Source organism: Hevea brasiliensis, chromosome 6, assembly GCF_030052815.1.
Source record: "Hevea brasiliensis isolate MT/VB/25A 57/8 chromosome 6, ASM3005281v1, whole genome shotgun sequence".
Taxonomy (NCBI): Eukaryota; Viridiplantae; Streptophyta; class Magnoliopsida; order Malpighiales; family Euphorbiaceae; genus Hevea; species Hevea brasiliensis.
In genome coordinates this window covers 4,416,631-4,443,250 of record NC_079498.1, presented here as the reverse complement: position 1 = coordinate 4,443,250, position 26,620 = coordinate 4,416,631, and the positions used below count along the sequence as shown (strand labels likewise).

The 26,620-nt window shown below is 32.0% G+C and overlaps 1 protein-coding gene across 2 annotated transcripts; it reads left to right on the top strand.

Annotated features, from left to right (window-relative positions):
• The first annotated feature begins 7,871 nt into the window (after positions 1-7,871).
• On the top strand, positions 7,872-26,068 carry LOC110638637 (E3 SUMO-protein ligase SIZ1). 2 transcript variants are annotated; one of them, XR_002491725.2, is made up of 17 exons: positions 7,872-8,440; positions 9,300-9,380; positions 9,753-9,795; positions 10,868-10,940; positions 11,118-11,280; positions 11,445-11,575; positions 13,453-13,521; positions 13,971-14,058; positions 14,139-14,214; positions 14,579-14,652; positions 14,860-14,967; positions 15,128-15,286; positions 23,579-23,683; positions 23,767-23,847; positions 23,931-25,131; positions 25,366-25,728; positions 25,805-26,068. XR_002491725.2 is itself a non-coding variant. In XM_021789243.2 (16 exons), exons 1-16 carry the CDS (start codon positions 8,417-8,419, stop codon positions 25,503-25,505), a joined length of 2,616 nt encoding a protein of 871 aa, XP_021644935.2. In that variant the 5' UTR covers positions 7,872-8,416; the 3' UTR covers positions 25,506-26,068. The 2 variants fall into 2 exon arrangements, 1 of the variants encoding a protein (XP_021644935.2); XM_021789243.2 differs by having other exon boundaries at positions 25,366-26,068.
• The last annotated feature ends 552 nt before the right edge of the window (positions 26,069-26,620 follow it).

Here is a 26,620-nt window from a genome sequence, read left to right as displayed (position 1 = left end):
ACAAACTTGAAGGGTTGGGATTTTTTTATGACAAAATATTATCAAAAAAAAATATTATTCAATTTAAAATAAATATTTGTTTTAAATATAATATTTAAATATATTTATAATTTTTCATGCAAATGGTATTAAGCATATTAAAAATTTAAGATAAATATTTTAATTCTTTAAACAATTTATATAAAATATCATTTAAATAAAAATTTATCATGTGAATTGAGCTTTTTTAGACATGTGAGCTTTATACAAAGAAATGATTTTTAACTCATTTATTAAACGTGTTTTAAATTTAAGCTCTGGAGGAGAAGGGTTTCACAGCAGGGCAACCGTAGGTGCAGCTGCGGTACACATTGCCATTGTCAGATCCTTGATGTTGGGTTCCCTACCTGGTTCCCATGCCTTGGGCTTCTGTTTCTTGGGGCTTGTCCCTTTGTTTTCTCTTATCATGTTTTTGGGTTTGGACTAGCTCTGTTGGTTTGGTTGTGGGTTGGGAACCCTTAGGGAGCAGCTACGTTTCCTTTCTTGGGCCATGGGCTTTGTTGTATTGGTGTAATCTCGGCCTCTTAAGGCCTTTTTTATGGATCTATATAGCTTTTCAAAAAAAAAAACACATATTTAACTTTATAATATTATTAAGCATGTTAATTAATTTTTATTTAATTTATACATGTAATTATATATAATAATTTTACTATTAATTACGCAATTTTAATATTTAAGCTTTAATTTTTCTGTAAAATAATTAATATATAAAAATGTTTTCAGTGAAAATTATTTTTTTAAATATTTTCTATTAAAATTTTTTATTATTTAATTATAATGTTAAATTAATAATATGTGTTTATGTAATATCAGTATAAATATTTTTATATTTTAATAATATTATCAAAATTTTAAAAATTATTTAATTTTTTAAAAAGGAAAAATTATATTTCTTAAAAATAATTTAATATTTTTATTGATTAAAAAAATATATTTTTTTAAATATTTTAAAAAAATATTTTTTATAAAACAAATGTAACGTTAATGATATATGTAGTCTTATTTCTCTTTGACGGAGATGGCTATATATAACTTTATTTGTTATATTGATGGAATTTTTAAACTTGGACAAAAATTTATCTCTATTTTTTCTTAAATATTCTTACATCATCTCACCCAATTGTGTAAAAAATATTGACAAACCGTTCGATCCCAATAAATTTAAATTAAAATTAATGATTTTATATATTTAAATATTGATTATAGGTTGAAAATAATTATAAATTAAATTTTTAGTTTAGGTTTCATGTTGATATAATAAAAATCGAACTCAAACCTTCTGTATATATATTATACATAAATAATTTTATTTTATTTTTTATTTTTATTTATTTTCATTAAATAATATATTTAAAATTAATATTTTATTTTTTAATTAAATACATGATAATATATATAAGAAAAAAAATTTAACAATAGTTAAACTATAAAAATAAAAAATAATATTAAAACAAATAAAAATCTCTTAAACTGAACCCAACTTGCTCATTATAAAAATTGAACATATGTAATTTTATAATTTATTTTATTAATTTTTATTTAAATATCATCAAAATTGATTTTTTTAGCTTGGCTTTACTATATACATCGAACGCACTCAAATTGACTCATGTATATCCTGATCTCACTTAATAAATGATATAATTTTCAAGTAAATTTCAATGTGAAATTACTTTGAATTGATTTATTCGAGAATCAATATATTTCTTATTTATCTACGATATCTGTATATTTATAGAAATAAAAAATTTATTATTTTAGGTTTTATTTGTTTCATAAAAAATATTTTTATGTAAAATATTTTTTATATTTGAAGCACTTAAAAAAATTGATTAATGAGAAATATTTTTATGATTAGAAAGAAAATTAAGTAATTTTTAAGAAAAATAATTTCTATTTTTAAAAAGAGAAAATAATTTTTTATTTTTTAAATTTTGATAATCTTATTAAAGTGTGAACACACTTATATATATAAAATAAATATATATTATTAATTCAATATTACAATTAAATAATAAAAAAATATTTTTATATAATATTTTTTAAAAAATTATTTTTTATATATATATATTATTTTTTATGAAATAAATAGGATTTTATTCTATAAATATTTAATAGTAATTTTTTTTCTAATTTTTTTTAATGAGTATAAGTCTACCAACGAAATATTCTATCTTAAAAAAAAAAAAAAAAGTCCAAATGACGCGTCTTCTAGAACGCGTAATTCGGTGCACTCTGTTTGACTTCTAAGCTGTCCAACAATCCACACCATACATTTTTTATAATTTGTTTGGAGATTCTCACCTGCTAATAATTTATTTTTTATTCATTTGATCTTAATTAAAATTTAATCTTAGAAATAATTTAAATTTATTTTTTATAATGAAAAACTACTTAAATAATAAAAATAATAAAAATAATTGTTTAAAATAATTTAATTTTTTAATAATTATTTACATGTTAAATTAATTTTGAACGCATTAAAAATATATATATATGATATTTTTTCATGTGTGAATTAAATTATAAAATAAATATATTTAAAAAATTAAATTATGGGATAAATAATAATATTAAAAATAAAAATAAAATCCAACATTTTCTATGGTTAGAGAAATTACTAATCCTTACTGCATCACAACCAATGGAATTTTTAATAAAATGAGAAATCAAACTCACCAATTATTATAAAAGCTGCATCCGCCGCCACTGATTGTATAGATGTACAGAACTTATTTAGTATTACTATGAAAATTACAGTTGAAAAATTACTTTTTAAATATATTAATTAAAAAATATTAAAAAAATTTAAAATTAAATTTTATAAATTTTAATTATAAATATATTAAAATAATAAAATAATTTTTTCTAAATTATTTTTTTAATATCATCTAAAATAATATTTTTATTAAAAAAATAATTTAATGTTACTATTAAAACTGTTATTAAGAAAATTATTTTTTTAAATATAATAGTTTAAAAGTATTAAAAAATAATTTAAAATTAAAATTTATAAGTTATTAATTATAAGAACACTAAAATAATAAAAAAAAAATTTAAATTATTTTTTAACAATATCTAAAATGATATTTTTATTTAAAAAAATAATTTCAACCATTTAAACGTAATACTAAACAGGTACATAGTCGTATTGATTGCAAAATTGAGCTTGAAGATTAAGATTCCCATTAAAAAAAATTTTCAGAGGTTAAGACTCTATTTGTTTCACATAAATTATTTTTTTGAAAAATATTTTTTACTTTTTTTTTTAATGTTTGGGGCAATTAGTAAAATTAGTCAATAAAAAATATTTTTTAAATTAAAGAGAAAATTAAGTAATTTTTAAGGAAAATGACTTTCATTTTCTAAAAGAGAAAGTCATTTTTTATTTTTTAAATTTTAATAATTTTATTAAAATATTAACATATTTATAAATATATTAAATAAATATATTATTAATTTTATATTGCAACCAAACAACGAAAGGTATTTTCATATAAATTTTTTTATTGAAATTATTTTTCGTGAAAAATATTTTTCATATATAAATTATTTTCTGTAAAATAAATGGAATTATATTTTGTTTCACAAAAAATAACTTGTATATAAAAAATGTTATTTATGGAAAAATATATTTTTCATAAAAATATTTTTTGTTGTTTAATTATAATGTGAAATTAATGATATGTGTTTATTTTATGGATGTATAAGTGTTTTATATTTTAATAAAATCATCAAAATCTAAAAAATAAAAATGACATTCCCATTCAAAAAAAATGAATAAATTTTTCTTTTGACTAATAAAATAATCTTTATTGATCAAAGTGTTTCAAATATTAAAAAATATAAAAAATATTTTTTCAAGAAAATATTTTTCAGAAAACAGACATAGCCTAAAGCTCTATTTATTTAGTGTAAAATTTGTAGCATTTAAATATTTAAAAAAGTTAGTTAATAAAAATTTGTCTAATCAAAAAGAAAATAAAGTGTTTTTAAGAAAATTGTTTTATATTTTAAAAGGATAATTTATTTTTTAAATTTTGATAATTTTATTAAAATGTCAAAATATTAATACATAATATAAATATTTATCGTTAATTAATACAATTCAATGTTACAATTAAACAATAAAAGATATTTTCATGAAAAAAAATTTCATACACAAGTTATTTGTGAAATAAAAATAAAAATTTACTTTTTTATTATTTCTCGCACGAAAAATAATAATTAATGTAATATGTGGGATATTACAATAATTGAAAAGTTAACCTATATATTATAAGGAAAAACATGTAAACCTAAATATATAAATTAAAAAAATTAAAAATAGAAACTTCCCAAAATTGTACATCCGTCTCAATAATTGAAAACTTAAATCTATAAAAATAAACACAGTAATATTAGTAATTTCATAAGATTGAACACATATATAATTTTTTTTTTTTAATAAGTTGAAGGGTGCATATAATGCCAATTTTCAATCACAAGCGTGTCACATCTGCACATATTATTCTATTAAAACTTCAAAAAGGGCTTATCACATAAAATATATGTAGAGCTAAATGTCATGTGAATTTATTAATTTTTAAATTTTATAATTTTAATTAATGATTAATTTTTTTTAAATTAACAGTTTTAATTGATGGTGTCACGACCCAACCTATGGGCCGGACCGGCACTAGGACCTGGGCCAGCTTAAAGCCCCCGAGGCCCGTAGTAAGCCTAACTATTCCTCAAATCCATAATCAGGCCCACAATTTAGGCCCAATATGCATATAAAATAATTTAAATCAAACTGTTATAATTTCATTTCGGGCCAACTTAGCCCAGAAATTTTCAGAAACTAAAATCAGGGGAGCCCAGCTCAACCCTGTTACCTAATTTACAAACTGTTTAAATACCATACAAATCTTCATTTATTAATCTTAAAAATTAAAGTTCACACAACCTCTACCAAGGTCCACACTATTTCTAACACATGCGGAGTTCTAGATTTTTAATTTAGAAAAGATAGTAAAACAATTAAATAATTGACGTTAAACCTGCGAGGAAGAAACCAGGTTGCTCTGTAAAATAACTCCTCCTGTGACCTGGAAAAATATTGAACAGGAGTGAGCGTTCGACTCAGAGAGTAAAATATCAATTTTAACCATAATCTCTATAACTATCTAAAACTAATGCACCCTGTAGAGTGAAATGCAACATCAACAACATTTTCACATCATAACATCATAAAGGCAATTTGGAGCACTCACGCACCCTGTAACATCAATCATAATATATGGGAGCTGATCCCCTATACAGCTCTCTTAAATCCAACCTGGTGCCAGCGAAGAACTCAGCTCGGACTTCCACTTAAATACCAAATCGGGTCCCAGCGAAGAACTCAAGCCGTGTCTACCCCGAAGGACCGGGTCCCAGCGAAGAACTCAAGCCGTGTCTACCCGTCCTATCCATAGTCCACACCACATCACACGCACGCCAACGCACGCACACTGCTCCAAATTACCACAACAACATACATGGCACTTTCACAGTTATGAATGCAACATAAATCGTGCCTAAGGTTTAACTACATAAATATATGCATATAAGTGATGCATGGGCATGCTTAAACATATAATAATAGTGAAATTACAATTAAAATTAATATTTTACTCACAGACTTGACGACAATCACTGTGGCGGCTGGGCGGAGGAAGAAGGTATCGCTCACGACAATTTTATTACAATCATTTAATAAATTTGACTTAATACAAACAAAGAAAAAGACCAATACGTCTAAGTCGTGCGAAAATCCCAGAGTCTCCCCTATACCTAGGACCTACCCAACCTGCAAAAGGGCTCAAAACACACTTCTATATTCACAATCCATATGTCCACAACTCAATCACATCACACAGCCCCTCCTGGGCCCACCAAATCAATCATCCATCACAATATGTAAAATTTTAATTTAGTCCTTATAATTGATCATTTTTGCAAAAACTGCTCAAATAAGCTCTAAAAATTATAAAACTACGCTTGCGGTCCTTAGAAATATTACTAAGCTATTGCAAAAAGAATCGTAATTTTCTAAGCTACCACGAATATTTTATGGATTTAAGCACTAGAAAATTACGAAAAAGCAAGTTTCGGGTTTACCTTTGCGATTCCGACTTGAAGAACGCTCGGGATGCATGACAATGGTGGGGTAGCCAAAACCTCGATCCAATTCGGAGACTTTTCCAGTGGTTGATGCATGCGGCGTAAATTCACAGATCCGGACAACTGTCGAATTTCCGCGAATTGAGAATACCTACACGAAGCCCAATAATAATATATAAAAAAATCAAGGGTGTTACAGATGGTAATCAATATCAGGATAAAAACAGTTATTTTGTTTTATTAGTTAATTATATAAATTATAATATATATTAAAATATGAAATTACAAATTAATATTTAATTTTTTTAAATTAGTGGTTATCAGTAACCTTCTTATTATTATAATTATTATTATCTTTCAAATTATTTTTTATTTTAAATTATTATTATTAAGAGTGACATATAATAAATAATATTTTTATATAAATAAATTTATAAAAAAATAATATAAATAAATTTTAAATATTACATTTAATCACAAAGTCTTAAATTTTAAAAATTAAATTTAAAAAAAAATAATTTAAATCATATAAGATAATAATGTAAATAATAATAATTAAAAAAGAAATAAAAAATTAAATAATAATTAACATAAAAAATGAGTTATTTATGAAAGATAATATATGATAAACTTATCAAATGAAATGGGATTGTGTGTTGGTAGGATTAAGTATTCGGTTCAAATCAAATTGAATTATTAGAATCGAATTAACTGAATCACCATATTTTAGAAAATGAATCGAATTAAAATGAATGAAAAATCGAATCGAATCGAATTGCTCTATTCTGATTTGATTTAGTTTGAATCAATCGATTTTTAAGTTTTGATTTATTTTTTAATTTATATTTGATTTTTAAGTATTTGGTCTGATTTTAATATTGATTTGAACCTAATAACCATTAACCAATAAAATTAAATAATTTTTGTATATAAAATTATATATAATTTATAAATTTTCTATAAAAATAAATCAATTTAAAAATTAATAAAGTAATTCAATTCGGTTCGGTTCGGTTCAGTTAATTTTTTTCTCTTTAAAATCAAACAGAAATAATCAAAAATTTTAAAATGAATCAAATTATCTTAAAAATCAAACAAAGTTAAGGTGATTCAATTCATTTTATTCGGTTCAAATTGAATTGTACTCAACTCTATGTATTAGATTATATAGGAATAAGAATCATATTAAAATTATTATGATTTTAATAACGGCCTATTTCTATTTCTGATTTATTATATAATTAATATTTAATTACTTAAAAATAATAATTAATATATAAATATTTATCTCAACTAAACTATTATTTTTTTAATATTAACTATAAAGAATCTGTTTAATATTAAAGTTTAAAATAAAAAGAATTTTAAGAAAAAACACTGTAATTGTATCATTAATATTAAATCTTAAATTTGATGGGACTCAACAATAATTTAGATAATGGATATTTATTAGCAGAAATTCACATTCATTTGTTTCCATCCATTTGTAGAGAAAACGGTAAAGCAAGATCTGAATCATCAGACGGCCGTAGATCAGTGGATGGCCATGACCATCTCCCCATCAACAGGTCCACTATACAGTCAAGTATTCAAATCCCTTGGGTCGCTGACGTGGAGGAAAAAGAGCCGCTCAAAAGTTCCAGCAACAGACAAAAGAAATCACACTCTGGAGAAACCCCCGAGACGAGCGAAGAAGAATAACGTAAGGACGTGCATCACAAAGCACACACGCAATTGTACCGAAACCAAACCCGGACGTGTTCCCGTTTCATTAACCGGATTTCATAATCGCCGATACGTCCGGGACTTTTAATGGTTTCAGGATCGGTACTTCCGCTTTCTTCCTTTCGGCGAAAATAGAGAAAGGAAAAAAAGCTTTAGCAGCGAAACCACCACAACCAACAAAACACGAGAGAAGTCGGCGTTTAGAACTCTGCAAACCCTAACCAATTCATCTCTTTTATTCTTTCAATTCGACGCGGAAGTGTTTGTATTGGTTATGCTTCTTGTGGTGCTTGGGCGTTTGGTGATTTTATGGTCATGATTTTGTTTCTCTTTGGGAATTAGTGTGATGATTTTTGTTGGAACATTTCTGAATAGATCGATCGCAGTTTTGAGATTGTGCATGGGCCGATTGGGCTTGTTTGGTTGGCTAATTGAGTAATCGATGGTTTAAAGTATTGATTTGGGTATTGAATTTGGGCTTCAAGTGTATAGAGGTCAAAAGATGGATTTGGTAGCTAGTTGTAAGGTAATTTACTTGTTTGGATAAATTTCTGTTCTATTCAATCTCCTAGTTGCTGTACTTTTCATGTTTTATTAGTTGTGGTTGCTTCAGAAGCAGTTTAATTTGCTTAAGCACGCAAAATTTTTTCGCGTATGGTAGTAAGAGGCTGTTATATGATCAGTTTTGGTGGGCATGAGTTTTTTATTTAGTTGCCGGACTCTTAAGTGGCATCATTGGCTGTTACTGGTTTGAAGTTGCATTTGGTGTTGGCAATTCTCTTGGAGGTGTATGATTACATAATTATCTGTTGGTTGTGCCTTAGTGATTATGGTTAGCAATCAGTACACCTGAATGCTTTCTATTTTTTCTTTTTTATTTTTCTTTTTTTTTTTAAATTATAAAATTTATGTTTGTTCTGCAAATCTTTATGCATGCCTCTGGCTGCCTTGGGTAGTCATGAAAAATGGGGTATTCTTGATGTTGTTAACCCTCAAGAAGCAGCTACTCTTTTTTGAATCAGTTAGTGATTGTGAACGTAGTTCATTCTTTATTGTTAACTTCATGCATCTACTTTAAAGCATTGTTTGAAAACCACACTAAGGTTGGAACATGCATTATTTCCATTTGTTATTTGGAATTTGAGATGTATTTTTTGTTGGGAAGTATGGCTCTATTGAGCGGTTGGGAAAATTATTGCTTCTGTGAATTTCACCTGGCTCCAAAATTGGTTGTTTTGGAATTAGTATGTACCATGTGTATCTGTTGTCTTTCTTCTCATGTGTAGCTCTTCTTGTCACAGTTTCCCTCAATGAAGTATCCTTGTTTTTTTACCCACTTTATGTTCTGTTTGTGAAAAGATTGTGAATTTCTTTTACCCTTATAGGACAAATTGGCATATTTTCGGATAAAAGAGCTCAAGGATGTCTTGACACAGTTAGGTCTTTCAAAGCAAGGGAAGAAGCAGGTAGGTGCTTGCAACATTCCTTATTAAGGTTTTTAGATGTTTGAGTAGTACCATGAACTAGTAATGCTGCCAGACTTATTTAACCTTGGTGGAATGGATTGATTTATGCCCATTTACTGTTTTGTAGTTCTCGATCCTAACCATTTTGCTATTGCATTGTTCGTGTCATGTATTGTCTCATGTCTAACAAGTCCATTCATTTATCAGTTTGCCTCTTAGATAATGGTTTTGTGTTTCGTTGAAGATTCTTTTTATTGCATTATTATTCATGAACAGAAAAAAATTCTTCATGAACTACATGTGCCTATTCTTTTAAATGGCCCATTTACTTCAGTGTGATGTAATGTAATTTTGTTCTACTTTGAAATGTAGGACCTTGTTGACCGAATAATAGCCATTCTCTCGGATGAGCAAGGTAAATGTTCCCCTCTGACCTATTTGCTGTTTATGAAGTAGACATATGTATTTATTGTGAAGACAATCATATACTTATTATTAAATATTAAATTATTAGTCATTTATATTTATAGATAATTCCATATAGATTAACAATGAATCCATGAACTCCTTAATTCACGGCTTTTTTTTTGGTTCTATTTTATTTCATCAATTATTTTTTTAGCGTTCTAGTGTTGAGTTGAGCATAATTTTGCTGTTATATGTCCATGCTCTATATCTGTGATACTAAAGAAATTACCTGTGCGAGGTTATATGCATCAAGTTTAGAGGTGCGTTAAGTTAATTATTTTGTTTATGCATAAAATACATGCTATTTGCATATGTAGATGAACTTATTATAGTTGTTGCAATTCATTACACTGTCAGGGATGTAGATGCTTATTGCACAATGAATTCTATGGTGCAGTCCCTGATTAAAAAAATATATATCTCCAGATGAAGAAAACAATTTGGAATGCTTGTGATTTTGGTGCTATAACATTTTAATATTGTCAACTTAGATTAATTTGATAAGATTTTTTTTGTTTCTAGAAATTTGTGGAAGCTGGTGCAATTACGAATAAAGTTTGATCAATTATGCTATGTCCACTTTTAATTTGAACCTGTGGAGTCAAGAAAAAAAAATTTAATCTGATTTTTCTTCTCCTAGTTTAACTATATGTTTCTACCAGTGGTGCAAGCTTATTACTTACTTTCTGAATTTTGATCATGACTTTTCAATTGTCTTGTTGAGCCTTCTGAGGAAGCTCCAAGTCCCCATTTGTACTTCTTATGTTGTATTTTCTAGTGGTTTGTGTCAGTTTTTAATTGAGGTAGTTATCTTTCCTCTTTGAGGATTTTTTTTTTTTGGAGGGGGGGGGGGGGGGTGTGTGTTGAGGTATTTGTGTTTATGCAGTTGTCATCTCTGAATTTTGTCATTCTGTGTTTTTGATCATTCATTTTATGCCATCATATGTGCAAATAAAATCCTGGATGCCATATTGATCAACCTAAGAATGATTTTAAGTGATTTGCAATTTTATTTGCAGTTCCAAAGACATCAGCAAAGAAAAGTGCTGTGGGAAAGGAAGAGGTGGCAAAACTGGTCGATGACATTTACAGGTTCAACATTACATTCTTGACTTGCAACTTGGATGCTCTTTTTTTTTTTTAATTGTATTTTGTCTTTTGTGTATAACATAATACAATATTTTGGAATTGTCTTTTTTGGTCACAAACTTATTGTATTTTAGTGTTTTTCATTTGTTTCCCTCCATGCACCTTCTGTTCTTTCTTCAGAAAAATGCAGGTTTCTGGGGCCACTGATTTAGCATCAAAGGGACAGGGTGTATTGGACAGCGGCAAGGCAATAATTAAAGGAGACATGGATGATTCCTTTCAGTTGGATACAAAAGTTCGCTGTCCATGTGGAAGTTCACTGGAGACAGAGTCTATGATTAAGGTTTATACTGCATATCTTAATTCTTTTAATGATTTTCATAATATCTAAGTGCAACGTTGTACATGAATTTGATTGATTTGAGTTGATTTTGTTAACCTTTTCTCTACCACACATTCATTAAGTTGTATCCCTGAACAATCTTTGTGGCCTTATTCTACTGGCAGTGTGAGGATGCCAGATGTCGTGTGTGGCAACACATTGGCTGTGTTATAATTCCTGAAAAACACATGGAGGGCAATCCACAAGTTCCTGACTTGTTTTACTGCGAGATTTGTCGACTTAGCCGTGCTGACCCGTATGTATCATCCATGCTTTCTCCTGTTGTATTTTTTGCCTTTACTGATGGGTTAGTCTAAGGTCCCTCCTTCCTGCTGCTTCTCTGTCTCAATAACCTGGGGTGGTGTCTGAGTTTACATCATATGTGCTGCTATTATATATCTTTAGACATCAATTGTTCTTGTGATTTTCCTACTGTTATTTAATATTCTGTATGTATACTTTATGTGCCTCTTGTGGTCCTTGAGCTACTGAATACAAAGCATTCTATATCTACTTTGGCAATGTTTTTATGGACATTCTAATTGTATGTGTTTAGTTGCTTGAGAATAATGTAACTATAACTGCGTTGGTATTTTAGAAGGGTGTCATCCATAGTTGTCAAATCATGATTCGAATTGAGAATCGAAATCCTCATTTTGAGAATTGACAATCAAATCGAATGATAAGATTCGATAAAAATTGTCAAAATTAAAAATGATATATGTTCTAAAAAATAAGTTAAAAAAAATCACAATAACATATTTTGATAAATATAGAATTATCATTTAGCTAATTAGAAGTATCCTTTATATTTAGAACAATATATTCTTATTATGTTATAAATTATGAACTCTTTGATTGTAGACAATGGTTATCATTATGCATATGTTGAAATTTTCATTTAAATTTGATCAAATAGCTAAATGATAAAAAAAGATGGTTAAATCAACAGGTTAGAAGATATTAATATAAAATGTCATAATTTGATAACTATAATTAGAGGATTAAATTAAAAAGAAAAAGAAAAAGAAAAAGAAAGAAAAGGGAGAGGGAAAAGAATGGCTGTTGGAAGAAAAATAGCTAAGGAAAGGTTCTATGTGCACTTTTCATTGTAAAAATAAAGTGAAATATTAAATTTGAAGCTATAGAGTCTAACAACTCTTTAGAAAAAGAATTGACCAAATCAGTTGATTCATATCGATTCATCTGATTCACAATCGAATCGTACGATTCAGTCACAATTTAGGTGCATTTGTGATTCACCCATAGATTTCGAATCGTTGGGATGAGGAATCAAATCGAATCGAGAATCGTAAGATTCTAAGAATAGTGGTGTCATCCGGTGAGCAAGAGATGCAATTGTACTTTAATGTTATAGTCCTATATAAGTGAAAGGGAATATAAATATGATGCCATTATGCCACTAAAAGGAGGCAGCCTATATGACTCTTGATGGTTTATAAAGCATGGATGGTAGAATTGTTCAATCAATGATTGGAGGGATATGAATATGTTGAGGTGCAATAAAAATTATGCTTTCAATCAAGTGGCATCAATTGAGAATGAGAATGATGTGTAGTGAATTCTTTTCTTATCTACTTGGGGTTAGGATAAATCAATTTTAGTTATGAGCAGGTGGGGGGCCTTTGTTTTTTTTTTTTTTTTTTTTATAATTTTGGTTGGGGGTGGGGGGGGGGGGGGGTGGGCTTTGGTTATGGGGTAAATTGATGGTAGTTTATGTGATGCTGTTGGTAGGGGGAAGGTTAAGAAGCTTGATTGTGGCGGGAAAGGAATCACGAGTGATATGATTTTTTTATAGTTGGCTTAAAAAAGTCTTCTGATAGATGAGCAGTTGGACTTGGGCATTGTTAACTGAGGAGATAGATATGATCCTTTTCTTGCTATCTCCAACTTATGGGGCGAAAGCTAAATTGCTAGATTAAAATCTTTTAGAGGCTTATTGCCAGCTCGCATTCTTCACTGGCATCTTGTGTAGGATAATTCTTGTCATTAATCCCTAACTTCTTTTCGTTTGATGTTGTGGTGATTGGTTTGTCATGTTGCTGTCATTTACTTTTAGTGATGCTGCAGTATTTGCATCTTATGGAATCATTTTTGTTCCTTCATATACAGTTTTCTGGTTGCTGTTGAACATCCTCTTTATCCTGCGCAGTTGGCTACTACAAATATTCCAACTGATGGGTGAGTGCATTGTTTATTCATTTCCCATTTGACTTCTCAGAAGTTGTGAAACCTATATATTTTTTTCTCCACCAGTTCTTAGAATCCATCGTAAAATTTGTAATTGAAGTAGAGGTTCTTATCGCATAATACTTGCAAAATGTAAATTTTGTGACTTTTTTTTGGATGGCACATGCATGTGTGCTGGAATAGATGCACATATTACTTATATATGTGCAATGATTGCACTACTGAGTTTGGAGTTGGCATTTAGTGTTTCTTTCTTGTCTTTTAATTAAGAAGATAATTAAAAGAAGGTAAACAAGCTGTTATTTTTTCATACTCAGAGCTTGTTAGCGTTTTTCCCTTTTAATTAAGATGGTAAACGAGTTCTCATTTATTTATGCTAAGAGCATGTTAGCATCATCACTTGTGTTTAACATTATATTTTTTGGCTTTGAATTTTCCAGTTCAAGCCCAGTGCAGAGTGTAGAGAAAACATTTCATCTTGCAAGGGCGTACAAGGACTTATTGACAAAACAAGAATATGATATTCAGGTTGGGTAGTGTACAACTTTTTTGGATTCTATTCAATTATAAACATACTGATGGTTGTTTGTGATGCTGTTACCTTTTAGGCTTGGTGTATGCTTTTGAATGACAAGGTTCCATTTAGGATGCAGTGGCCACAATATGCAGATCTACAGGTCAATGGTATGGTGTTCAGCTTTTTGCTTCAACTAGTCATCAATGTCTATTTTGCTTTTTATTCCTTTGACTTGAATGTGTAGTATTTGAGAAGTATTCTGTTATTTTCTCTCAGTAAACAGAAATCATCAGAATATCCATGTTATATAACTTATGTTTGGGTTGGCACTAGGCAGCAAAATCTTTATGTGTGTTTGTTATGACATACGTATGCATTATATAAATTTTATTCAATTATGGCATAATATTATTGTAATGATTTTTTCCTTTGGTCCAATTATTTATCTTATCTTTTTTTTTTAATTTATTTTTTGGTAATTTGTAGACTGTTGTTTCCTTGTCAATTTATTAAATTATTTGTGACCTGCAGGTGTGCCAGTTCGAGCTATTAACAGACCTGGTTCACAATTATTGGGGGCTAATGGTCGTGATGATGGTCCAATTGTGAGTTTTTATCCTTCTACGTGCACAGTTTGACTTATGGTTGTTAATACGTTTGTCATATCTGAATTTTATTTGATGGATGTGAGTGTGTCCGCATGCTTTCAGCATTCTCACACACATACATTCAAAAATTTCACACACACACATTTTTAGTTTGGAACTTCCTTTTGAATTATGAATTGTCTACCTTTTTTTTTTTTTAATTAGATCACGCCATGTATAAAAGATGGGATCAATAAGATATCATTAACTGGATGTGACGCTCGTGTCTTCTGTTTAGGAGTTAGAATTGTGAAGCGACGAACCGTTCAACAGGTAATTATATATCTTCCTTCCTAGTACCTACCCATCCACCCCCTTTTTTTTCTGAATATTCTTTGTTCAATAGAAAGAATTATAGGTGAAAAATATATCTATTTGCTTTTCCTGAGATCCAGTTTAGTCCTAGCGTTGTTGTTATATTCTGTTTGTGTAGATACTCAACTTGATTCCAAAAGAGTTCGATGGTGAGCATTTTGAAGATGCACTTGCTCGAGTTTGTCGTTGTGTTGGTGGTGGAGCGGCAGACAATGCTGATAGTGACAGTGACCTGGAAGTTGTTGCAGAATCTTTTACTGTTAGTCTCCGCTGTCCAGTAAGTCATACCTTCACTATTTTGTTTTGTGATTTCATGCTTCCATGTAAGTGTCTGGTTTTGCAATTTGTTGTATGTAGAAGGCGAGTCATATAACTACGAAAAAAATTGCCAACTCCAACCCTACATATCTTTGGCCATGCATTTGTTTTGGTTACCCTTATAATATTCAACATGACTAACAATGGCCCCTAATTGTCCTTGACTTTTGGTGTGTGTAGATTAATTCTGTAATAAGTATAAAACTTCCAACCATTCGGTGGCTTGAATAGAGTTTTTCAAAAGAAAGAAGTGTCCTAGCATATGGGTGAATTATGGGTGAATTATTTAATACACCACTTGCACTATCATGCATGTCAAAACTACTTTTTTTTTTTTTTTTTGCACTCTATCTAATATTTTCTATAGTGCTTGGGCTTCTCTAATTGTAGTGTCTTTTTTTTTTTTTTTGGTAGAGAGGAGGGAAGACGAGAGAGGGGGGGGGGGGGGGGTTGGGAATGGGGACCCTCTAACTTCCCTATTCATTGTTTGTTAAGATTTAAGAATTAGAAGAAGACCAAAAAAAAAAAAAAAAAGGGAAGAAAAGAAGGGAAGAGGAGAGAGAATTCAAAAGGCTACATCTTTATTCTCATTACTTCCATAAAATAAAAGATTATATATATATATATATATATATATAGAAGTCTCCTATAATTACTCTACTTAATCTGGAATATAAATCCTATGCTAAATAGCTTTACTAATTAGAAATACAAAACATTTATACTTAGGAATATTAATCCTATACTAAATAGGAATGTAACTAAATATAAATATCGACTTTCCACAACGTTCTCCCTTTAAATGAATCTCATAAATTACAACACTCTCCCCCTGATAAGATTCTCATTGAAGCCAATAACTGCAATGGGTCTGATAATCCATCTGGTTCAATAATGCAAAGTAACAGTAACATACCAAATTCAAAAACAACTACACAAAGGAATGAACACTAATAGCAAACCATCTCCCAAGGCAATGTAGACGAGGAAATATCAGCACAAAGAAGCTCACAGGGTTGCATTTCCCTCTACAAAGGTGATGCGGGTGAGGAAACACAAAAACAGTAGGTGGATCTTTGACCAAACAACCCATATGGTTGCAATATAGTAGCTGTCCAAACTTCAACAAACCTTCAAAGGGAGTATCAAAAGGGCAGCAAAACACAAATAGGGTTGCAAGTCCCCTAAAGAAGAACCAAGCAAAGGAGGGCGAGTGACAATATGTCCCAAACCAAAAAATTCTTACAGTAATCCTAATCTCAACAGCCACTGAAACAATGTTCCAAACCAGGCAAGAGAACCTTCAAAGACGCAACAAACACAAAACCAAAAATGACAGCGATCAAATATCTCTCGAATGGACAAAATACAAAAAGAGAATGCCTTCAATAGTGCAGGAATACACACATCAACTGAGGCCAAAAGAACTCCCAAGAGAGATCCAATCATCAGTCTTACAGTAGCCATAGTAGCCCAAATCCTTGAACCAATCACAGTTGCACAAGAATAGCGTCACAATTTTAACGCTAACAGTACGAAAGGTTCAATTTCAAGTTCAACTACCTAGGATCACCAAAATTCAAAGTTGTCCATAGAACTACATTCCACCCTTCAATGCGACATTAGAGAGAATGGATTATTGGACGATGTCAGACGACGTGCAAAATTTCGCAAGTGCATGGATCATTAATAAGTAATAGAGTGATGAGTAGAATATCGTTTCGACAGAGATCGTAATGCATACTGAACTGAATTGTAATCTTAATTAACTATCAAATTCTATTCATACCAAAAGAAAAAAATTAAAAACTTTTTATCACTAATGGCAAAATGTAAACTAATTAAGTAAATTGAACATTAATAAATTAAAACATTCTAGAGCTAGGGGTTCATACTTTAATCAATCATAGATTTAATCCAATTTATTCAACAAATGAAAAATTATAACTTTAAAGGAAATTAATCCTAAGTTACTGTAATCCCTCTCTAATTCGAGCTGTATTCCAATTAACATAAATCCAACTCTCATGGCATTTAAATTGGATAAATTTTAACAACTGTCCTTAAACTTGTATGGTTGTAATATTATAGTCCTTCAACTTTAAAATGTAACATAAAACTCTTTCAACTTTCAAATTTTGCACAGTAAAATTCCTTTGACTTTCAATTACTGATTTTCCAGTTAGATGCTAACGTAAATAGATCCAGCATGGCGCTTAGTCAGTATTTTTCTTTCCTTATGCAAAGTGTAAAATTAGTCTCAACACATGAAAAATTATTCTCTATAGAGAATAGAAGGATTCAATTTACACAGGGCTTGAGAGAGGGAAGAGAAATGATGACTAAACATTAAGCTAAAATTGTCCAGGTCAACGTCTCCACTAGTGAAGGATCTTCATCGGATTGAAAAGCTTTTATTCTCTGAACTGTTGGAACTCCATCATCATTGTTCCCTTTGAAATACACTGCATTTGCAGAAGGCATAAGATTATTGATCACAAGAGACTCATTATCAGTAGTTTTGTTAGGGCATTTCCTGAGTTGAAATGAACTCAACTCAACTCAACCAAGCCTTTATTCCAAAAATTTGGGGTCGGCTATATGGATTCGCTTTCTCCACTCTGAACGATTTTGGGTTAAATCCTCAGAAATGTGTAATGCTTCTAGGTCATGTTGTACTACTCTCCTCCAAGTCAATTTAGGTCTACCCCTTCTTTTCTTTCTATCTTCTAATCTAATGTGCTCTACTTGTCTAACTGGAGCCTCCGTATGTCTACGCCTCACATGACCAAACCACCTCAATCTCCCTTCTCTCAACTTATCTGCAATTGGCACAACTCCTACCTTTTCTCTAATGTTCTCATTACGGACTTTATCTAGTCTAGTATGGCCACTCATCCACCTTAACATTCTCATCTCTGCAACTCTTATCTTAGATGCATACGACTCTTTCAGTGCCCAACACTCACTACCATATAACATAGCCGGTCATTATGGGTCATGCGGTAAAATTTTCCTTTTAATTTATTGGGAATCTTACGATCACATAAAACTTCCGTGGCACGTCTCCACTTCAACCATCCGGCTTTAATCCTATGACTAACATCCTCCTCACATCCCCAATCTACTTGAAGGACTGAGCCTAGATATTTAAAGTGATTACTTTGGGGCAGTATCACTCCATTCAAACTAACTCCTTCCCTATCACCAGTTTGGCCTTCACTGAACCTGCAATGCATGTATTTTGTCTTCGTTCTACTTAACTTAAAACCCTTTGACTCTAAAGTACTTCTTCAAAGTTCTAGCTTTCTATTGACTCATTCTCGTGTCTCATCTATCAGAACAATATCATCCGCAAATATCATGCACCAAGGAATACTCTCTTGTATATGTTTCGTCAGTTCATCTAAAACTAATGTAAAAAGGTAAGGGCTTATGGCTGATCCTTGGTGTAATCCAATTGAGATCGGAAAATCTCTTGTGTCCCCTCCCACTGTGCGCACAATAGTAGTTGCTCCTTCATACATATCTTTCAATACTTGTATGTACCTAATAGATACCCTCTTTTGTTCTAACACATTCCATAAGACCTCTCTTGGGAACACTATCGTAAGCCTTCTCCTAATCAATAAAAACCATGTGTAGATCTTTCTTCACATCTCTATATTTCTCCATCAAGCTTCTAATGAGAAAGATCGCTTCCATAGTAGAACGACCAGGCATGAAACCAAATTGATTGAGAGAGATAGAAGTATCATGACGTAGTCGATGCTCCACAACTCTCTCCCACAACTTCATAGTATGGCTCATGAGTTTAATTCCCCTATAGTTTGAGCAACTCTGTATGTCTCCCTTATTTTTAAAAATAGGTACTATAATACTCTTCCTCCATTCATCAGGCATTTTCTTTGAGTTTAGAATCTTATTAAATAATTTAGTTAACCATTCCACTCCCATATCTCCCAAATACTTCCACACTTCAATTGGTATTTTATCGGGTCCACAGGCTTTACCCACTTTCATTCTCTTAAGTGCTTCCTTTACTTCTAAAGATCTAATCCTTCTAGTATAATTCACATTCTTTTCTATTGGTCTATAATCTATATTCACGCTATTACCATTTTGACTATTATTAAAGAGATCATTAAAATAATTTCTCCATCTTTCTTTAATGTCCTCATCTTTCACCAACATTTTTCCTTCTTTATCCTTAATGCACCTAACTTGATTGAGATCTTGACATTTCCTTTCTCTCCTCCTTGCTAATCTATAAATATCTCTCCCTTTCTTTAGTTCCAAGTTTCTCATATAACTTTTCAAAGGCTTGTGCTCTTGCTTGACTAACTGCCTTTTTTGCCTCTTTCTTTGCTATCTTGTACTGTTCATATGCCTCATTATTATCACATTTAGATAATTTCTTATACCATTCCCTTTTTCTTTTCACTGCCTTTTGTACTTCCTCATTCCACCACCATCTCTCTTTTGAGGGTGGTCCATGTCCTTTAGACTCTCCAAGTACTTTTCTAGCTACTTCTCTAATCTTTGATGCCATATGTATCCACATATCATTTGTCTCCATATCCAGCTTCCATACTTCAGACTCGAGAAGCTCGTTTTTGAACTTCACTTGCTTTACTCCTTTGAACTCCAACCACTTTGTTCGAGCTACACTATTTCTTCTGACCTTACTTGAATTGAAAGTCACTAAATGTGACTCTCTTTTTATAAAGTAGGTATTTGCTAGTATTAGGTCGTATGCCATAGCAAAATCCAGGATGCTTTTTCCCTCCTCATTTCGACTACCAAAACCAAAACCTCCATGAACATTCTCATAACCTTGTCTATCACTTCCTACATGCCCATTCAAATCTCCACCAATGAAAACATTCTCTTCATTCGGTATGTTTTGCATTAAATCATTCATATCTTCCCAAAACCTTTGTTTACTCTCACTATCTAGTCCTATTTGTGGGGCATAAGCACTAACTATATTTATTGTTTCTCCTTCTAGTACTAGCTTTACTAGTATAATTCTATCTCCTACTCTTTTCACAGCTATTACTGAGTCTTTCAATGTCCTGTCTATGATTATACCCACTCCGTTCTTGTTTCTCTCCTTTTCGGTAAACTACAGTTTGTACCCTGAATTACCCACTTCCTTACTTTTCTCTCCTACCCATTTAGTCTCCTGAATGCAAGCAATATTCACCCTTCTCCTTTCCAAGGTATCCACAAGCTCCATTAATTTTCTTGTAAGTGATCCAACATTCCAAGTACCAACCCTGATCCTCCTCTTATCCTGTTCCTTCCTAATTGGTCTCCTTCTATGATATCTTCTATTGTTTTCTATGTCTATCTTGTGTTCTGTTCCACTATTTATTCTACTATCTGTCCTATGGACTAACTTCTTTACCCACAGCCGTCCATGATGTGGGAACCCTTGCTCACTTAACACCACACCCGGGCGCCGGCATGGCGCGTCGCTTTCGGTGAAAGCCCTACACTCTTGCATATTTCTCACTACACCCGGTGAAAAAGATTCTGATAGTCATCTAAATGGCGAGCATACAGATCAGAATATGACAGATTTATTATTGACTTCAAAGCACGAAGAGACTCGGAAGTAGGATCTTTCCTTGAATCTAATGGCTCAGTAAATGGGCTTTCAAAAGAAGAAGAAGCCACTAAAAGCAACAAAGCCCAATCTGAACCTTCAACCTTCAATGTCATGTTGTCCAAAACATGTATCAAACCTATGCCATCATTAATCTGTAAGTCAAGAACAGCAGAAAACTTCATAAACTTATATCCCTTCACTGTCTCTATCAACTCATCAACACCTTGATGTTACTCAGAATTGGTCCTCTAACAACTCTAGCTAGTACTTCTATTGGCATTCAGGTTATCTATCCTGTTGCATTTGATCCAACTATTTTATCTTTTCCTTTTGCACTTCTATATATATACATATTCTATGATTTATCTATGCTAACTTTTGACCTTATCCTTTCTTTTACTTAAATTATACTCGTCTTGAGCAATAAGAAGCTAAGGAGAAACTCAGGGAATAGTAGCAATGCATTCACTATGTAATCTCTGTTTCTGTCCTTTAGACTACATACTACCCACTACCACCTCGAGGAAGGGATCTGTAGGAATTCTATTTTTCTCACTTCCACTTAAAAAGCCAAAACTTAAAATATTAGGTATCCAAACCTGTTATTAAATTCAAAGGCTTTATATCTATCATGATCTGATTACTTATGATTTCTACAGTGGAAGTTATACCCTCTCTAGGGTACTTGGGCCAACTACTCTCTATCACACTCTACAATCTATATAAGTTCAAGGACGGTTATTAAAATTTACCCCATTTAAATTAATTAAAATCCATTAAGTTCTTGGCTAATTAATAGATCCTCATAAAATTTTAGACTATTTATAGATCAAGAATTCTAAGTTCAAAATCCTATTTATTCCGATACCAATTTTCATCTTTCAGTTCTTCAATTGATATCTTAAATCAACACTAGGTATCTACCAACACAAAGCATGCATTAAAAATACAGATATTGAATCAGAGAACAAGAATCCTAATTTATTGGGGAAATTTGAATCATAAAATGAGAAAACTACTTATTCATGGTGATTTTTACAATCAAGTTCATGAAATAAGAAAGAAAAGACATGAAATGGAATAGAACTAAAGAACTCAAATGGAAAATTGCAGTCTTGGATTCTTGGAACTTTAGTTGGAACTCCTTCTAGCAATCTTGCAAATCCCTCTCTTCTCTTACTTCTCTCAAAGTTAATTTGCTCTCTTCAAAGTGAAAAGGCCCATCCCCGATAAAACTCTGACTTCTTGTATTTATATCTGATGAAAAACTCTTGTTTTAGAGTCCTAGTAGCCTTAGAAAACCTCCAAGAACAGCTAGGAAATGTGTGAGGTCGAGTTTGGGATTCTATCTTCGAGGATTACATGGCCCGTGTAACTTCTTTAATGTGGAAGGGTTAGACCATATAACTTGCTGCCTTGCACTTCCTCAAGTTCTTCTGGCACAGGTAGTTGCATAGCTTGTGTAATTTTAATGGCTCCAGGTTTGGCTTTGCACGGTCTGTGCAACTGTTTGCACGTTCTATGCATTCTTCAATGCCCTCCAAAGCTTGATTTTAAGCCTCGGACTTCATTCCGATCGCATCCTTACCTTCCTAGACTACTTAAACATACCTGATAAGATTCAAAAACCAAGGGATTGGACCAAACTAATACATATCCTAGAAAATGACCAAAAATACCTAGAAAATAAATAAATAAATAAATTACTAAACATGAACAAAATGCACTAAATATTAATCTTAAGTGACTATATGATGTGCCTACATCAGATGCGCCTCCACGCGCTAGGAAGTGAGGTAGCAGCAGAAACTCAGATGTGGTGCATGACAACCACTCGCCAGTCTTCTGGTGACTGGACTTCGTGGAAATGCGGATCGGTAGCAAATAAATCTTCCTAGGGTGGCGGTGAGACAAAAGTATCACCTAAATTGATGAGGTGCAGTAGCTTCTCAACAAGGAAGCTTGAACAACGGGTGAGAAAACCAATGAGAAAACATGACAGAAAACCCTCAAGAGACAAAGCAAGCTCTGATACCATGTTAAGATTTAAGAATTAGAAGATGAAAAAAAAGGAAAAGTAGGGAAGAGGAGAGAACTCAAAGGGATACATCTTTATTCTCGCTACTTCCATAAACTAAAAGATTACATATTTATATATATAAATCTCCTATAATTACTCTACTTAATTGGGAATATAAATCCTACACTAAATAGCTCTACTAAGTACTAATTAGGAATACATTCCATGTATATTTTGGCAATATGAATCTTATACTAAATAGGAATCTAACTAAATATAAATATTGACTTTCCATAACAATTGTGAAGGGTCTGTTCCCATGATTTGAATTTGTGACCTCCTGGTCAAAGTTGTTGCAGTGGAGTATAGAATATGGAATGTTTTTTTTTTCTTCTCTATTTAAGAGTGGTAACTCTGTTAAACAGGAGAATTTTTTTTCCTTGTAATTGATTATATTTCTGTATCAAATAATTGATTTGCAGTCTTTATTTCTTCTGTAGTGAGCTTTAATTTGAAGTTGACGAGGATATTTTGCAACATCGATTTTTTGTAATTAATATGAAAAGTCAAGTGATTGCTTTAGATATTGATTTCCATTGTTAACCCATGCATAGATGAGTGGTTCAAGAATGAAGGTTGCTGGAAGATTTAAACCTTGTGTTCACATGGGTTGTTTTGATCTTGAAGTTTTTGTGGAAATGAACCAGCGTTCTAGGAAGGCAAGTTAATAATCATTATCCTATTTTTAGTATGTTCTTTTATATTGTTTTGTGTCTCTGAGTAAGCACTGGATTACATGCAGTGGCAGTGCCCTATTTGTCTCAAGAACTACTCATTGGAGAACGTAATCATTGATCCCTATTTCAATCGCGTCACTTCTAAGGTAGTACTTCCTGATCTGTCATCCCATCCTTGATTGGATGAACCTTGCATATCATAATATTGTTTATTTTGGTGGTGGTGCAGATGCGGCATTGTGGTGAAGATATAACAGAGATTGAGGTGAAACCAGATGGTTCTTGGCGTGTAAAAACCAAAACTGAAGCTGAGCGAAGGGATGTTGGTGAACTTGCACAGTGGCACTATCCTGATGGTTCTCCATGTGTACCTAATGGGGGAGAGCTCAAAGCAAAAATGGAAATGGATAAACAGATCAAGCAGGAAGGTACTTCAGAAGGTTATAATGGTACTGGTTTGAAACTTGGAATCAGGAAGAACTGCAATGGCTTTTGGGAAGTTAGCAGACCTGGGGATGTAAATACCTCTTCTTCTGGTAATAGATCGCAAGAAAAGTTCAGAAACCAGGAACAGAAAGTTATTCCAATGAGCAGTAGTGCCACTGGCAGTGGTCAGGAGGGTGAAGATCCAAGTGTAAATCAGGATGGTGGTGGAAATTTTGATTTTACAAACAATGGTATAGAACTTGATTCATTTCCTCTAAATGTGGATTCAGCATATGGATTTGCTGACCGTACCTTTTCTGCACCAGTAGGGGATGCTGAAGTTATTGTTCTTAGTGATTCTGATGATGATAATAATATTTTGATGACATCTGGAGTTGTCTATAAGAACAATCAAACTGATGATGGTGGGGCTGCTTTTCCAATGCCTCCTCCTGGAACCTTTCCTGAAGATCCTACAATTGGGAATGGTTTGGGCTTTCTGAATCCTAATGATGATGAATTTGGGATGCCTCTCTGGCCTCCTGGAAGTCAAGCCGGCCTCCAATTATTTAATTCAGATGATCCAAATGCCTTAGTTGATTTGCAGCCTGGTCCTATCAACTGTCCCATGTCAATGAATGGTTATACATTGGCTCCAGATACTGTCATGGGACCTGCTAGTTTAGTGCCAGATTCTTCTGTTGGCAGATCTGACACTGACATAAATGATGGCTTGGTTGATAACCCCTTAGCATTTGGTGGCGAAGATCCCTCTCTTCAAATTTTTCTTCCAACTAGGCCTTCAGATGCATCAGGGCAGCCTGATTTGAGGGATCAAGCTGATGTGTCAAATGGTGTCCGAACAGAGGATTGGATTTCTCTAAGACTTGGTGGTGGTGGTGGTGCCACTGGCAGTCATGGCGACTTAGTTCCTGCAAATGGACTAAATTCGAGACAGCAGATGCCACCGAGAGAAGGTGCAATGGAGTCTTTGGCTGACACTGGTTTGTCTCCTTTTTCTTGATGCCCTGTAGTAGATTGATGGTTTTAGATGCCATATTACTGCTGTCAATTCTTGAATCTGTTTGGAGCAATCTAATAAATAGTTTTCATATATTCTCCAAAAAAAGTAGTTTTACAGTATAATATGCCTTCCATTGCATCAGCAGGTATCTTCTTCTGCTAACTTTTTGTGTAGCTATTACAGTTCTAAGTTGTGATTATTCCTGCTTCTGCAGCTTCTTTGCTTCTTGGTATGAATGATGGTAGACCTGAGAAGGCAAGTCGGCAAAGATCTGATAGCCCTTTCACGTTTCCTCGCCAAAAACGTTCTGTTAGACCACGGTTGTATCTTTCTATTGACTCAGACTCGGAGTAACGAAGTGGAGTTTATTTTGCTGAGATTACTGTTGCTTTCATTAAAATTTCTTGGAGATCAGCATTTCCTGGGATGATATGGTGATTAAAAAGCATATCGACATTTGGTTCCTATGATATGGAAGTCTTGGATGAGGCATGAAGCATATACATCGGGAACAATGTCATCAGGAAAACTGTCCTCTTAAAGTTGTGTTGGCAGCTGAAGATTTTTTTTACAATTGGTGAGCTGTAGGCCTCATAAACCCTTCTCAATTTTGTGCGGTATGACCTGGTTTCTGATGTTCTTTGTTCTATCAGGGGTTATTACAAGCACTCTCTTTCTCCCATCTTGACAAAGATCTATGTCTGGTGCTGGTAAATTGTACAGTAGATAGTCAATTGAATCTGAAAATTGGATTAACCCATTGGTTTGTTGCAAACCTTTGGATGTAATGGGGAAGTCCTTAGTTTATAACACAAGTATCCCCCTTTTTTTTGGGTCTCTGTTTAATGACGAGAGCAAAGAGCTTGTATATGTCTCAGATTCAGTTATTATGGAAAGAATAAGGTATTTTGGTCTTATCTTAGCTGTTCAGAACTGGGGCACAACTGTTGAATATCTAATGTTTGTTTTAGAAATCATTGGCCGGGGAACCTGCTATTAGGTGTTCCTTTGTCACCATGAAATACAAGTTTTTCAAGCACCGCAGATATTGACGGGCTCTATATATGCTTCTGCTAATTTCTTGTCAAGGGATGATCAATATCCCCCTCAAATCATCCACAGTTCCATGCGCCCCCACCACAAAAAAAAAAAAAAAAAAAACTCTCTCTCTAGCTGGTTCCATCAGTAGAAGCATGCCCGTAGTTGATGGCCAGTGTTTTGTGTATGTGTTGGGTGATTTTTTTTCAGAAATTTAAGCTGTGGTGTGGGGATACTGGATTCTTATTGCATTTTTGACAACAGTATTTTAGTTTTTGTTGTAGTTGAAGTTTTTGGGTGAAGATTAAGTTGGATAAATTCATATGGTTGCCAACGAAATTCATACGCTATCTTATTGTTTGCTGGGAATTATTTTCCTACTCTACACGCAATTGAGGTATATTGTCGGTATTGCTTGAAAGTGATTTAGT

Coding starts and splice junctions, on each gene's coding strand:
- LOC110638637 (XM_021789243.2), top strand. CDS start 8,417: ATGGATTTGGTAGCTAGTTGTAAG. Junction 9,381..9,752: donor CAAAGCAAGGGAAGAAGCAG/GTAGGTGCTTGC, acceptor TTTGAAATGTAG/GACCTTGTTGACCGAATAAT. Junction 15,287..23,578: donor CTGTTAGTCTCCGCTGTCCA/GTAAGTCATACC, acceptor ACCCATGCATAG/ATGAGTGGTTCAAGAATGAA.